Source organism: Dipodomys spectabilis, unplaced genomic scaffold (assembly GCF_019054845.1).
Source record: "Dipodomys spectabilis isolate Male_0828 unplaced genomic scaffold, ASM1905484v1 ptg000148l, whole genome shotgun sequence".
In the NCBI taxonomy this organism is placed as follows: Eukaryota; Metazoa; Chordata; class Mammalia; order Rodentia; family Heteromyidae; genus Dipodomys; species Dipodomys spectabilis.
In genome coordinates, this window is record NW_024870825.1 from 2,774,168 (window position 1) to 2,788,951 (window position 14,784).

Below are 14,784 nucleotides of genomic sequence, written 5' to 3' on the forward strand. Positions count from 1 at the left end.
CTCAGGGCCTGGGCACTGTCCTGAGCTGCTTTTGCTTAAGGCTAGCACTGTACTACTTGAGCCACAACACCACTTCCAGCTTTTTCTGTGTATGTGAAACCCAGGGCTTAATGCATGCAAGGCAAGCACTCTACTACTAAGCCACTTTCCCAGCCCCTAGTAAATATTTTTAAATTAAAATGGCCATTTCTTTTTGTCTACCAGGTATACTGTAGTATCCCAAATTAACATTGAGCATGCTGGGCACTGGTGGTTCACACCTTGTAATCCTAGCTACCTTGGAGACTGAGATTTGAGGATTGTGGTTCGAAGTCAGCCCAGGTAGGAAAGTTTGTGAGACTTGAGCTCCAGTAAGCTACCCCAAAAAGCCAGAAATGGAGCAGTGTGGCACAAGTGGTAGAGCAAAAAAAAAGCTCAGGGACAGTGTCCAGGAGCTGCATTCAAGCCCCAAGACCAGCACCAACAAAAACAGAAAAAATTGACAGTTGCAGTAGTTCTCATTTAGCATGCTTAATCTTAAGACTAAACTTGAGGTGAACTTCCTTGCTTTCTGTTTTTCAGTACAGTACTTACAGGTGAATAGCAGCTGATAAAGGAGATGGAAATGCTTTATAACAAGGCCTGTTAAAAAACCTTCTAATTTTAATGTAAACATTGACCTTAATCCCATCAACCCTTGCCACCTCCCAGTCTAATCTTAACCTCTGTTAGTACCTAACCACTGTCTGGATAGTAGATTTTAGAATCGTAGAACCTTGGCCTTTCTTGTCAAGGAGGTAACTGTCTCCTCTACTTCTCATTTTGTTCCATTTTAATCCACTTGTGTATATAGCTAACTTTTGAACAAACAAGGGTTTGGACTGCATGAATCTATCTTATACATGGATTTCTTGAAATCTGAGGAAACCTTCAGGTGATCTATATAGCAGAGAAATACAGAAAAAATTTAAGAAAAAATTACGTGCACTACAAATGTACCTGATCATCAGTTGTTACATTGTGAGCCATGGGTTCTGCACCAACCCGTATACCAAAAATACTTGTCTCTGGGCTAATCGCTCATATAATCTGCCTTAGTAAAAAAAATTTTTCCAGTCCTGGAGCTTGAACTCAGGACCTGGGCGCTGTCCCTAATACTTCTTTTTGCTCAAGGCTAGCGCTCTGCCACGTGAGCCACAGCACCACTCTGGCCTTTTCTGTGTATGTGGTACTGAGGAATTGAACCCAGGGCTTCATGCAAGGTAGGCAAACACTCTACCACTAAGCCACCTTCCCAGCCCCTAGTAAATATTTTTTTCTTTAAGAAGCTGGTAGTGATTTTGATCCCCTAGACAAGCTAATTTTTCCTTACTGTACTCCTTGGTTTTAAGAATTTTCCGGGGGCTGGGAAGGTGGCTCAGTGGTAGAGCACTTGCCTTGCATGCATGAGGCCCTGGGTTCGATTCCTCAGCACCATAAGCAAAAAGAAAAAAGCCGGAAGTGGTGCTGTAGCTCAAATGGTAGAGCTCTAGCCTTGAGCTGAAGAGCTGAGGGACGGCGCCCAGGCCCAGAGTTCAGGCCCCAGGACCGGACCCAAAAAAATAAATAAATAAATAATTTTCTGGTTATGACTTTTTATCTTCTGGAATAACTATATTCCAGCATAATTTTTTTGGGGGGGGATACCCTGAGGCTAGCAGGCCAATTGAAATTTGAACTAGGCTTACTGTCAGGATCTGTCCCAATACTCTTACTTTCATTTTGCTTTTTCAAGCAACAATAAAAGTAATTCCATAATTAGTGTTTTCCTGATTATGTTGCATTTCTTTTTATTTATTTATTTATTTATTTTTTTGTCGGTTGTGGGGCTTGAACTCTGGGTTTGGGCGCTGTCTCTGCACTCTTTAGCTCAAGGCGAGCGCTCTACCACTTGAGCCACAGCACCACTTCTGGTTTTCTGGTGGTTTATTGGAGATAAGAGTTTCACGGACTTTCCTGCCCGACTTTCCTGCCCAGGCTGGCTTTGAACAGTGATCCTCAGATCTTAGTAGAAATCTCCTCAGTAGCTAGGATTACAAGCTTGAGCCACCAATGCCCAGATGCATTTCTTATGTGTCTGGTGTGTCAGGTCCTCAAGATTTAAAATCCTATGGGTTTCTTTTTTGGGGGGAGGCAGTACTGGGGATTGAACTCTGGCCCTTGCTCTTCATTAGGCAAGCAGTTTACCACTGGAGCTACAGCCCAGCCCTCCTTTTGCTTTTACTCTGTTTTTCAGAGTAGGATTACAGCTGTCAGCCACATGCCTAGTTTTTTTATATTGCTTTTTTTTTTTAAACAATACAGTAGCTGTCATTTAAGAAAATTATGGGAAGAAAAACAACAGCATAGAGTTTTATATTTACTCATGTATCACCATTTCTTTTGCCCAACATTCCTCTCAATGTATCTGTTCTATATGTCATGTCATTGTGCATTACATGTAAACCCTCACATTAGTAGGCTAGTTATGGTTCTGACAGGACTGTTTCTTTCAACATTTATAAAATGAGTACTACTTTGCGTTCTTGCCCCCATTATTTTTTGGGTTTTGTTCTGTAAGCTAGTGGAGGTAGTTTATAGTCAGCAGTGCCCTTTGACTTTGCAAGCTCTTAGTAGCTATTCTGTTGCAGTCACACATTGGTATCTGTTTAAGCAAGTTAGCAGAGCTAGATCTGATTCTCAGTTTTCAGTCTGTCACTTGAAGGTTTCCTGTTACCTCTTACCCAAATCCAGCTTAACTACAGAGCTCTTCATTCTGGTATTTCCCTACTCATTACCTTAGCTTTATCTTCTGCTTCATGCTGAGGATAAGAGATAGTTTCAAACACTGTCTTACTCATTCATTCATTCATTCATTTATTTTTTGGCCAGTCCTGGGGCTTGAACTTAGGATTGTACCTGAGTTTCTTTGCTCAAGGATAGCATTCTACCACTTGAGCCACAGCACCACTTCTAGCCTTTTCTGTGTATGTGGTACTGAGGAATTGGATCCAGGACTTCATGTGTGCTAGGTAAGCACTCTACTACTGAGCCACCTTCCTTGCCCAGTCTTACTCATTCTTTAACATTCAGCTCAAGTGCCAGTCCCTGTATTAAGACAGCAAAAGCTAAACATTTTTACCTTCACAATTTAGGAAAACAGAATGTCACTTTGGCTTTTGTTCATCTGAATACAGTGATATATTACAAGAAATCGAATTCTGGAACATACTGGATAAAGACAAACCTAGGAAAAATAGCTTTTGTGAATTTTGAATACTAATTGATGCTTTCTTTTGTGCTTATATAATTAAACCTAATTTCAAAAAGATCTTTTCATTACAAGCTAAATAAAGCTCATTAAGTATTGGTATAGATTTCTCATATTTAATACTTTGTACAAATTTAATACAGAAAAAATTTTTGGACATGAATCTGAGCATATGGAATAAATCAAAGGTGTCTTTAGTGAAGGCAGTTTCTGTGTCCACTATCCAGCATTGACTGGTTTGTTGTTACTGTTTTTGCTTATTGCTTTATGAGAGTATATTAGTTTGTTCTTCAACTCTATTGTGCCTTCACTTCCCAAGTGCCAAGATAGACACACATCACACTGTGTTTTGTTTTGCTTTGTTTTTTAATGGTAGTGGTGAATTCAGGGCCTACCTAGCAATCACTCTACTACTTGAGCCACTTCATCAGCCTTTTACCTTTTTTTTTTTTTTAAAGGTAGTAGGTGGTTTCCCAGGCTGTTTCCAAACCTTTGGGCTTGACTGATGCTCCTGACCTAACCCCCCCTGCATTGGAAGTTTTACAGACACACATGGTGCATGCATCCTGCATAAATTAATATGCTCCCATGATATTTGGGTACTGTTAATATTTATACAAGTTTTAATGTGTTTGACTTCATTGACAGTTTTCTGTTAAGATTTTTTTTTTTTTTGTCGGTTGTGGGGCTTGAACTCTGGGCCTGGGCGTTGTCCCTCAGCTCTTCAGCTCAAGGTGAGCGCTCTACCACTTGAGCTATAGTGCCACTTCCGGTTTTTTGGTGGTTTATTGGAGATAGGAGTCTCACGGTCTCTCCTGCCCGGGCTGGCTTTGAACCGCGATCCTCAGATCTCAGCCTCCTGAGTAGCTAGGATTACAGGCATGAGCCACCAGCGCCCGGCTAAGATATTTTTTTAAAGATGGTTAAACATGTAAGTTTTATTACCACAATAAAAATTTCTCTAGCCAGCACCGGTGGCTCACACCTGTAATCCTAGCCACTCAGGAGGCTGAGATCTGAGGATTGTGGTTTAAAGCCAGCACAGGCAGGGAAAGTCTGTGAGACTCTCATCTCCCGTTAGCCTGCCACCAGAAAACCGGAAGTAGTGCTGTGGCTCAAGTGGTAGAGCTCTCACCTTCACTAGCCTTGAACTGAAGAGTTGAGAGATAGCACCCAGGCCCAGAGTTCAAGGCCCACAACTGACAGAAAAAAAAAAGTCTCTAAATAAGCAGAATAAAAACCTTACTCACTAGCTGTTTTCTAATTCAAAACCCCATACAATTCTACCCTTTCCCTTTGTCTGCCTTTCATTTTCCCTTTCCCCTTGAATCTACCACCAAGCACACTTTTCCTGTGTAAACTCCATAGCATTTCCTCTTTTTTTTTTTTTTTTCTGGTCGGTCATGGGGCTTGAACTCTGGGCCTGGGCGCTGTCCCTCAGCTCTTCAGCTCAAGGCGAGCACTCTACCACTTGAGCTACAGCGCCACTTCCGGTTTTCTGGTGGTTTATTGGAGATAGGAGTCTCACGGTCTTTCCTGCCCGGGCTGGCTTTGAACCGGGATCCTCAGATCTCAGCCTCCTGAGTAGCTAGGATTACAGGCGTGAGCCACCAGCGCCCAGCTGCATTTCCTCTTTTATAGGAAGGCCTCTTAACTGAGACAGACATCTAGATGGTCATAAACTTTCTCCTCATCTCAGTTCTTGCCTTTTGTCATTTCAGTGTCCCAAGGCAATTATTAATGGGTCAGTATCTTAAACTTCTCATCCCCAGTGACCTTCTTCTTGACTGCTTTAGCTTGGCATTCAGTTTTCAACTTCTGCTATGAACCTTGCCATAGCTGATATGACCTCACAGATCACCAGAGCTGTGTTTCTTTAGTTGTACCCCAGAAGCATCTGTTGCAGAGTTCTATCTAGTCTCCCTTTTCACTGGCTAGGCCTTTTATATTTTTAATATTTTCCTAAGATGCAAATCTGATTTTAATATTTGCCTCAGGATTCTTCAGGGACTTCCTATTAAGAGGATAGAAAGAAATGCAGTTGTCTCCTGTGGTTTTTGTTTTTTGTTTTTTGGTCAGTTATGGGTCTTGAACTCTGGGCCTGGGCTCTGTCCCTCAGCTCTTCAGCTCAAGGCTAGTGCTCTACCACTTGAGCCACAGCACCACTTCTGGTTTTCTCAGTGGTTTATTGGAGATAAGAATCTCATGGATTTTCCTGCCTGGGCTACCTTTGGGTCGCAATCCTCAGGTCTCAGCCTCCTGAGTAGCTAGGCCATCTGGGTTTTATATATTAGTTTTCTCATATCCTGGCCTTTGTATATTTTTCTTAGGCCATATTGAAGTCAGAGTACAGAACTGTGACTCCACTCTTAGCTGAGGATACTGTTGGGGTTCCTTTGTGAGCTTTTTTTTTTTTATGGAGTTCAATTTAAGCACTAAATTAATGTTACACATTATTTAATAGTCTGCTGTCACCACTCATCACATTGTGGCATCAATGCATATTTATACCTATTACATTATTAGTCTTTATGCCACATGGGTCTCCCTTACTCATGTAGAAAGCATATAGAAGAAATGAAAAATAGTTTGTTGATGTAGTCATTTATTTGCTGTAGGATTATTTATTATTAAAGATTCTTACTTTTGACTAGACTCAGAAGTAGAAGCTCTCAGAAAGGACAGCTTTCATCTCTCAGCATTCTTCCTGACATTTTTCTTTGGCTTTCTTCCTCCTCTTGGCCAGAGGTTAGCATATTCTGCAACGTACTCATTTTTCTTTGTATGTTTATTCAGAGCACTGCTGCTGCACTTGTGTTTACAATCTGTGGAGTAACATGATGCAGGATCTTGGGTGTTTTCAGCCTGGATTTCTTACCTTCTTTGATCAAACGTTTTCTGACAACATTTGGGTAGATATCACCTTTTGAAAGTTTGAAAAGTTTGGGGATAATGTGTAGCCTTTTGGGGGACCCCAGACCAAAAGGCACAGTAGTGTCTGTCTAGGAATATCTTTTTCTCCTTTTTTAAATTACTGTTTGTTTAAAAAGTAACCAAGTTGAAAACACACTCAGATTGAGATCCACACACTACATCCCAGAACTGATTCCCAGAACAGATTTGTGCATTTTCTTTCCACTTGGCTTGATCTGGAACAGGAATGTCTCTCACGTAAGTAAATTCTACCTTGCCTCCAGCATGTCATGTCATGGGAAAGCTTGGTCATTCCCATCCCTGATTTGTACCACATCACTTTTAACCAGATAAGCAGGATGATCAGAGTGAAGTTTCACAATTGACTCACATATCTTCCTTCTTTACTAAATCTTCGTTGTATGTTTTGTTTTAAATATTGTTTCTGTGTTGGATTTTAGGTATCAGTTTTTGGAAGAAGCATTTCAAAATCAGAAAGGTGCAATTGAGAATTTATTGGCTAAGCTTCTTGAGAAGAAGAATTACGTTCATTTTGCAGCTACCCAGGTACAGAATAGGTAAGTTTGCCTTAAAGCTATAATTTTACATTTTGTACTATCGAAAAAGAGAGGGTCCAATTTAAATGTTTTTCTACTCTATTAAACACATATAGAAAACAGTTTTTAATAAATAATAAAATTTGAGTTTGATTGTAATTGTTAACTATGAAAAATTTATATAATCTACTATGCATTTTTGTTTTAAAATAATGATTCCATTTGTATAAACTGTAAACTTGGAAAAAGCAGTAATAGAAAGGCAAGTTGAATTACTTAAAAGTAGAGACTGTATGTGGAAGGTAGAGTATTGAGAGCAGCTTAATCTACAGAACCAAAATTAAAGACTTCTTACAGTAGTGTGATAACAAGAATGTGTGCAGACCCAACTCACCTGCTGTCATCATTGTTACTTAAGAAGCACTTTACTTGAACACATTTATTTGTAAAGAATTGAAATTTGTAAGGAAAGTGGTAATAAGTACTATGAAAATGTAGATTAACAATGTTAAGACTCAAGCTAGAAAGACAAACTCTTGGAGCTAGCATAATTAAAACCTGGAAATTTCTGAAGCTGTGAATCAGGGTTACTATGGTTATTATGTAGACTCAAAAATATTGGAATTGTATGTATGTATTTATGTATGTCAGCTTGAACTCAGGGCCTGGATCCTGAGCTTTTATGCTCAAGGCTACCACTTTGAGCCATAGTACCATTTCCAGTTTTCTGATGATTAATTGAAGATGAGTGTCTCATAAACTTTTCTTCCTAGACTGGCTTTGAACCCCAGTCCTCAGATCCTTAGCTTCCTGAGTAGCGAGGATTATAGGTGTGAGCCACTAGTGCTCAGTTGCTCACTTTGCTTTTTATTTATTTTTATTTATTTTTTGGGTCCAGTTGTGGGCCTGAACTCTGGGCCTGGGCGCTGTCCCTCAGCTCTTCAGCTCAAAGCTAGTGCTCTACCACTTGAGCCACAGCGCCACTTCCGGCTTTTTTCTTTTTGCTTATGTGGTGCTGAGGAATTGAACCCAGGGCCTCATGCATGCAAGGCAAGCGCTCTACCACTGAGCCACCTTCCCAGCCCTGCTTTGCTTTTTAAAATGAGTTTGTGATGATTAAAAAGACTATAATAGATACTAGAGTATTAGAGAGTGCTTTAACTGTTGTAGAGCTTTTCATCTTAAATGATTTCAAAAGAAAAGAAAAGTTTCCTGGCCGGGCGCTGGTGGCTCATGCCTGTAATCCTAGCTACTCAGGAGGCTGAGATCTGAGGATCCCGGTTCAAAGCCAGCCTGGGCAGGAGAGACCGTGAGACTCCTATCTCCAATAAACCACCAGAAAACCGGAAGTGGCGCTGTAGCTCAAGTGGTAGAGTGCTCGCCTTGAGCTGAAGAGCTGAGGGACAGCGCCCAGGCCCAGAGTTCAAGCCCCACGGCCGACCAAAAATAAAAAACAAAACAAAAAAAGAAAAGTTTCCTGTAAAATAAGTATTGATATACACATTTGTTGATAGTTGTTTATGCAAGGCAGGTTAGGATGTTTTAGATTAAACTATTGATATGTTGTGGTTGATATTGGAGAAGATAACTTGTCTTTTCACAAGTTATAGGTAGATGTCTTTTTTCAGTGGGAAGCATGGCTCAAGAAAGGTTCTGAGTTCAAACCCAAGTACTGCAGAGATTGACAAAGATAGACAAGTTTATAGAGGTCCCCTTTAAAGGAAATTAGTTGACTTATGTGGCATTTTCATGTTTTTAAATGTGTATTTTACATGTATATTGTTATTATTAGTATTTTTCAAAATAATGAGTGTGTGCTAGTCCTTGGGCTTGAACTCAGGCCTTGGGTGCTATTTCTGAACTATACCCGCTCAAGATTAGCATACTACCACTTGTGCCACAGCTCCTTTTCTAGCTTTTTGATGATTAATTGATTGATTCATGGACTTTCCTGCCCAGGCAGTCTTTGAACTATAATTCTAAGATCTCAGTCTCCTGAGTAGCTAGGATTATAGGTGTGAACCACCAACACCCAACTATGCATATTGTAATTTTTCATTTTAAACTTTGTACACGTTTCTGGATCTGTATAAGGAAATAGAACTAAAGGCTCACTGCTTTTAAAGCTTTGGGGAATATTAGTGATTTCATCTCTAGGAATTTTTGTTTTGTAGTTTCATTGTGTAGTATAGGCTGGCCTTGAACTTTCGATTCTCTTGTTTCCATTTCTCAAGTGCTGGGAAATGTCTGCTGATTGCAAACCTATGTCGCTGTGCCTTGCTTTTTTTTCTTCCTTCTTAGTTGACCCACACAGTAGATCTTACTGATACTCCATGATTCTGATTGTGGGCTCCTTTGACATTGGGGGACCCATGTGTTTTGTCACAGCAATTAGTAATGGCCTTGTTTCAGGGTCCTCCACTGGCTTTACTAAGATAAGGATTTTCCAGTACATGCCTAAACAAGCAGTGATACACAAAGGAGGGAAAGCTGTGTTACACCCATGTGGTGCCTTAAATATGGTAAAGGGAAGGCCCCGAGGGAGTGGTGGCACACTGAAAATGCTTTATGTTCGTTTGTATGTTACAGTAGAGAGCCGTCTGAGTGTGTGGAGCAAGTGTGTCAGAACCCACATCTGAAGTGGCAAAAAAGTTTACCAAGTTTAATTCTTGCCTCTTCAAAAAGGTGGCAAGTACTGACCATGGCATGGTACTTTTGCTCAGTTTGTCAAAAGCATTAAGATAAGATAGAACCAGTGTGTCATTGGACACCAGCTGTCGTTGGTGTTAGATGTTTGTATATCACTTTCATGTTAATAGTAGCTTAAGGGGACTGTCTCCAGCTTGATAAACTGGCCTTCATGAGTTGAGTTTAAAATGGCTAATTACAAAATTCTTTCTGTATATCTATACTAACTTGTTTGGACCAAATTAAGTGGTATGGTCTGCTGAAACGGAAGTCTTAGACTTTGAGGAAGTGTTAACTTGAATTACTTGTTAAGTGACCCATTGAATGAGTTTCTGTAAAGGTTGATGACTCAGCACCTAGCATAAGTTGATGACCTAATGCTGCATTTCTCTCATTCAGGATAAAAGAAGTAAATGAGACTAACAAACGCGTAGAACAGGAAATTAAAGTGGCCATTTTCACCCTTATCAATGAGATTAATAAGAAAGGAAAATCCCTCTTACAGCAGCTAGAGGTATGGTTCCAAGACAAAATAAATAAAAACTGCTTCTTTTGCTCTTCAGCTGTTTTCAGTGTAATTGAAAGCCTTTTAATTGGGTTGGAATATGGAAATGAAATTTTAAAGTTTTTCTTTCACATTTTCTGTTGAGAAAGATTTCTTCCCTTTTTTTTTTTTTTTTCTAGTTACTTTGCAGCCCAAGTTAATAGCACTGGTTTTAGCTATGTAATAGAGTGTTGTGTCCTCTTAGGAATGCAAGAATTTTGACTAAAGTGTGCTAAAAATGGAAAAAGCTGGCCCATTTATTTTCTTACCCCTAACAAGGGGACTCCATTTTACTCTTTCAGATGTACATTGGGCTTGTGCTTGAGTCATGTATGTATTTCATTTTTATTTATTAAAAATTTTTTTTACAGTGTTTTGCCAAAAATGCCCATTTTGAAATTTATAAACCTTAGTTGATAATTAGGACATCACGTTGCATATTTTGAGATTTGTGTGGATGTAACCTAGATGAGAATCTAGTTTGTGAAATCCAAATTAATTTTAGTGTCCACAACTGATATATTCTCAGCAAATTCCCAATGTGGTTTTTTTAGGGGAAAAAGTTTCTCTTTTGAAAACTTTCTGCCTTTAATAGACTCAGATGATATGGGACTGTGTTTTCTGTATCGGTAAATAATAATTTAAACTATTTTAAATTCCATTAACTTCTCATTGTCCTTAGATCCTTTTCTATTTTGTTTTTTTGTAGAACCCTTTAAAAATATTAGGCATATAATTACAAATAAGTTATATGAACTGTGTATTTCTGAATTTTAAATCTATCTCTCCACTGAAAACAGTGGTGAGATGAAAAGTACTCTCACATCACTAAAGTTGGTGTCTCTTTCCTCTTGGGTATCTTGTTCATTGCTCTACACCTCAAAAGCACCAGGGGAATGGAGAGCACTTAACAGTAGCTATTTTTTGATACATTTTAAGTTGTAAGTACATTTTAACTGTATAGCTAATATTCGTAGTATGGATTTAAGAGCTTCAGAATTAAAAGACACCTCTTAAGATTGAAGTGAATGTCAGTACTTTCTGACAAGTGTCCCATATACTTTAATACTGATTTTAAAATAGATGTTTTCTAATGTGATATGTTCCTAAACTTCGAAAAAGAGAGGTTTTCCTGGGTTTTGTTAAAAGATTGATTTTTTTTTTTGATGAAGTTGTAAATGAAAATTCTTCCAGATGAGTACTTTTATTCATTGATTTACAATATAAAATGAAACTTACTTTCTTAGGAAAAGTGTTATGCAGTCAACCAAGTTGAATAATTTGGGGAGAGCCAACTCATTGTAAGGTTGTTGCTGTGTCATTTCAACCTTGGGGTCTAGTTCCTTTGAGCACTTTCGTTTCCTTGGCAGCCTTTTTCTGAAATTTGATAGGTTGGCCAACTCCTTCGTATTTGTGAACTTTGTCATATCACAAATGCCCGTAGTTCTTAGAATTCTGGAATTGATCATTTTGTTTTGAGTTGTGACAGTCTTTAACTTTAATCTCAAGTAATACCACTAGATGGCACTCAGATGACACATTTTTATTGGTCTAGGAAATTTAGTTGATTATGTAAAATTATTTCTAAAATTCAGTTCATAATGCTATAATACATATTTAACATTTTAACAGGAAGACCTTATTTTAAACATTTTATATGACTAAAGAATAAGAGATTGACTAACATGAATTTCACATGTGGAATGTCTTAGCATAGAGAGCTGAGTTTTAGTTCCACTTTTGTTAGTTACTTCTCCTCTTACTATAGCCTTAGTAGACAATCACAAGCTGCTCTTCTCCCCTTTTTAAAGGGAAATGTCAGTATTGCATCCATGTGTCTTCTTCCTGTGGCATGTTCTTTAGTGAAGTTCTTCTTCTGTTTCAGAATGTTACGAAAGAAAGACAGATGAAACTCCTGCAGCAGCAGAGTGACATCACGGGCCTCTCCCGGCAGGTGAAGCATGTCATGAACTTCACAAACTGGGCGATTGCGAGTGGCAGCAGCACTGCTCTGCTGTACAGCAAGCGGCTGGTGAGGCGCGCACTGTCTTCAGTTTTCTGTGACTGGTCTTAGTACAATTCTGTTTACCTTCACTCCTTCACTCACTGTTGGTGGTGAAAGCATAACTATTGGTTTAAAGGGTAAATGTGAATTTCAGCAAATGCAGCCACTCTTACATCAAGGTACAGAAAATTTCTATCCTTAAAACTTGCCTTGTTCCCTTTATCCATGATCTTAAGCAACACAAATCTGATGTGTCATTTTTGAGAATTTATTTAAGTGGAACCACATTGTATGTATTCTTTTAAAGGTACCTAGAATCTTAATTTCTTAACAGAACCAGCAGAAATTCAAGTATGTATATTATATTTGATTGCTAATTTAAGCATCGAGTCTCTCAGGTAAGAGACTTCACATGGGCTTGTATGGCTTTTGTTAAGTCTCTGTCTCATATGCTTTCTCAGTTGGCATTTAATCTTAAGACTAATGTGAATTTTTACCCTTAAAGATTACTTTTCAGTTGCGTCATATTTTGAAAGCGCGGTGTGATCCTGTCCCTGCTGCTAATGGAGCCATACGTTTCCATTGTGATCCCACCTTCTGGGCAAAGAATGTAGTCAATTTAGGTGAGAAATTGTCACGTGGATATAACTTGAAGCAATAAATTGAAAGGAGAAAACATGTAAAGAAATTTTAGATAGTTTTAAACTTTAGAATATGAATGATTTGGAAAATAACCCTATTTGTTGGAAACTCATTCTAGTGGTTTTATAGTGTCATGTCCTTATATCTTAATGATACATAGAATTTACTCAATGTAGTGTACTTTGTTTTTATTGGTAGGAATTGAACCCACGGCCTCAATCACTGAGGTTGCTCTCTACCACTGAGCCACACTCCAGCCCTGTATAGTGGGGACTTTTTTTTTTTTTATACCAGTCCTGTGGCTTGAACTCAGGACCTAGGCATTGCCCCTGCTCAAGGCTAGCACTCTACACCTGATCTATAGCTCGACCTTTGGGGTTTTGATGATTAACCGGAGATAAGTCTTCTGGACTTTGCTGCCCAGGCTGGCTTCAAGCTATGATCCTCAGATCTCAGCCTCCTGAGTAACTAGGATTATAGGAATGAGCCACCAATGCCCATCTCTTTTTTTTTTTTTAAATCCAGGACCTGGACACTGTCCCTGAGCTGCTTTTGCTCAGGTATAGCACTCTGCCACTTAAGCCACAGTGCCACTTCCAGCCTTTTCAGTTTTTGTGGTACTGAGGAGTCAAGCCCAGAGCTTCATGCATGCGAGGCAAGCACCCTACCCACTAAGCCACATTCCCAGTCCTTATAATATTTTTTAAGGTGTGCCATTTTTCTTTCTTTCTTTATTTCTCTCTCTCTCTCTCTCTTTCTTTCTTTCTTTCTTTTTCTCCTTCTCCTTCTCTCCCTCCCTCACGCCACCCCCCCCCCCCCCCTTTATTTCTGTCAGTCATGGGGCTTGAACTCTGGGCCTGAATGCTGTCCCGGAGCTCTTCAGCTCAAGACTAGTGCTCTACCACTTTGAGTCACAGCGCTACTTCCCATTTTCTGGTGGTTAATTGGAGATAAAGAGTCCCACTGAGTTTATCTCCTGCCTGGGCTGGCTTTGAACCACAATCCTCAGATCTCAGCCTCCTGAGTAGCTAGGATTATAGGCATGAGCCACCAGTACCCAGCTAAGGTATGCCATTTTCTAGCTTTTCCCTCTTGCAACTTTTTTTTTTCTTGATTGGACATGGGGGCTTGAATTCTGGGCCTGGGTGCTGTCCCTGAGCTCTTCAGCTCAAAGCTAGTGCTCTACCAGTTGAGCCGTAGCACAACTTCTGGATTGGTGGTTTATTGGAAATAGGAGTTTCACAGACTTTCCTGCCTGGGCTGGCTTTGAATTACGATTCTCAGTTCTCAGCCTCCTGAGTAGCTAGGATTACAGGCATGAGCCACCAGCCCCTGGCTCCCTCTTGCAACCTTTTGAAAGCTCAGTGTTCAATATAAATGATTCTTTATTCTCTAGTAAAATACTTCGATTCTATAGTTTAATTATGCCAGTGGTACATAGAGGAGGACCTTCAGGAAGCTGAAGTGTCCAGTGGTCATACCCTGAAGAACATTAGAAAGACAAAGGTGCTCTTTTCACTAGGTAGAACAATGAGCTTTGCTTTTGTTATTTCATGTTGTAGACATAAAGACCATTGAAGAAAGCTACAGAGATAGAGAAAAATAGTTCAATTAAAAACAAAAACAGTTAGGTACTAATGGCTCATACCTTATAATCCTAGCTACTCAAGAGATTGAGATCTGGACATTGTAGATTGCAGGCTAGGCCAGGCAGGAAAGTTTATAAGACTCACCGCCAATTAATCAGCAAAAAGCCAGAAGTGGCAGCTGTGGCTCAGGTGTGTGCTAGCCTTGGCAGAGAGAGTTGCTAGGTCCTGAGTTCAGGCCCCAGGACGGGCACAAAAATACCAGGTACCAATGGCATGTTGTCTATATTTGGAGCTACTCAGGAAGCTGAGATAACAGGATCATGTGAGCCCAAGAATCTGAGGGCAGCCTGGGCAACATAATGAGACTCTGTCTCTTGAAATGGCATCAGAAAAAAACCTGGTCAAAATAGAGTTGCCTGAACCTTGAGTAGTTTTGCTTTTGGGCGGAGTCTGGTCGTGGGGCCTGAACTCTGGCCTGGGTGCTGTCCTTCAGCTCAAGGCTAGCGCTCTACCACTTGAGCCACAGCGCCACTTGCGGCTTTTTACTTTTTGCTTATGTGGTGCTGAGGAATCAAACC

At 39.8% G+C, this 14,784-nt stretch overlaps 1 protein-coding gene across 3 annotated transcripts in view; it reads left to right on the forward strand.

Moving 5' to 3' along the window:
* Trim33 (tripartite motif containing 33) overlaps nt 1-14,784 on the forward strand; it is a 76,786-nt gene that overhangs the window by 37,832 nt on the left and 24,170 nt on the right. For all 3 annotated transcript variants that reach the window (XM_042692266.1, XM_042692267.1, XM_042692268.1), the window contains exons 5-8: nt 6,643-6,759; nt 9,826-9,940; nt 11,856-12,002; nt 12,481-12,598. In XM_042692266.1, coding sequence (XP_042548200.1) covers nt 6,643-6,759; nt 9,826-9,940; nt 11,856-12,002; nt 12,481-12,598 — 497 coding nt within the window. The remainder of the gene's footprint in view (nt 1-6,642; nt 6,760-9,825; nt 9,941-11,855; nt 12,003-12,480; nt 12,599-14,784) is intronic.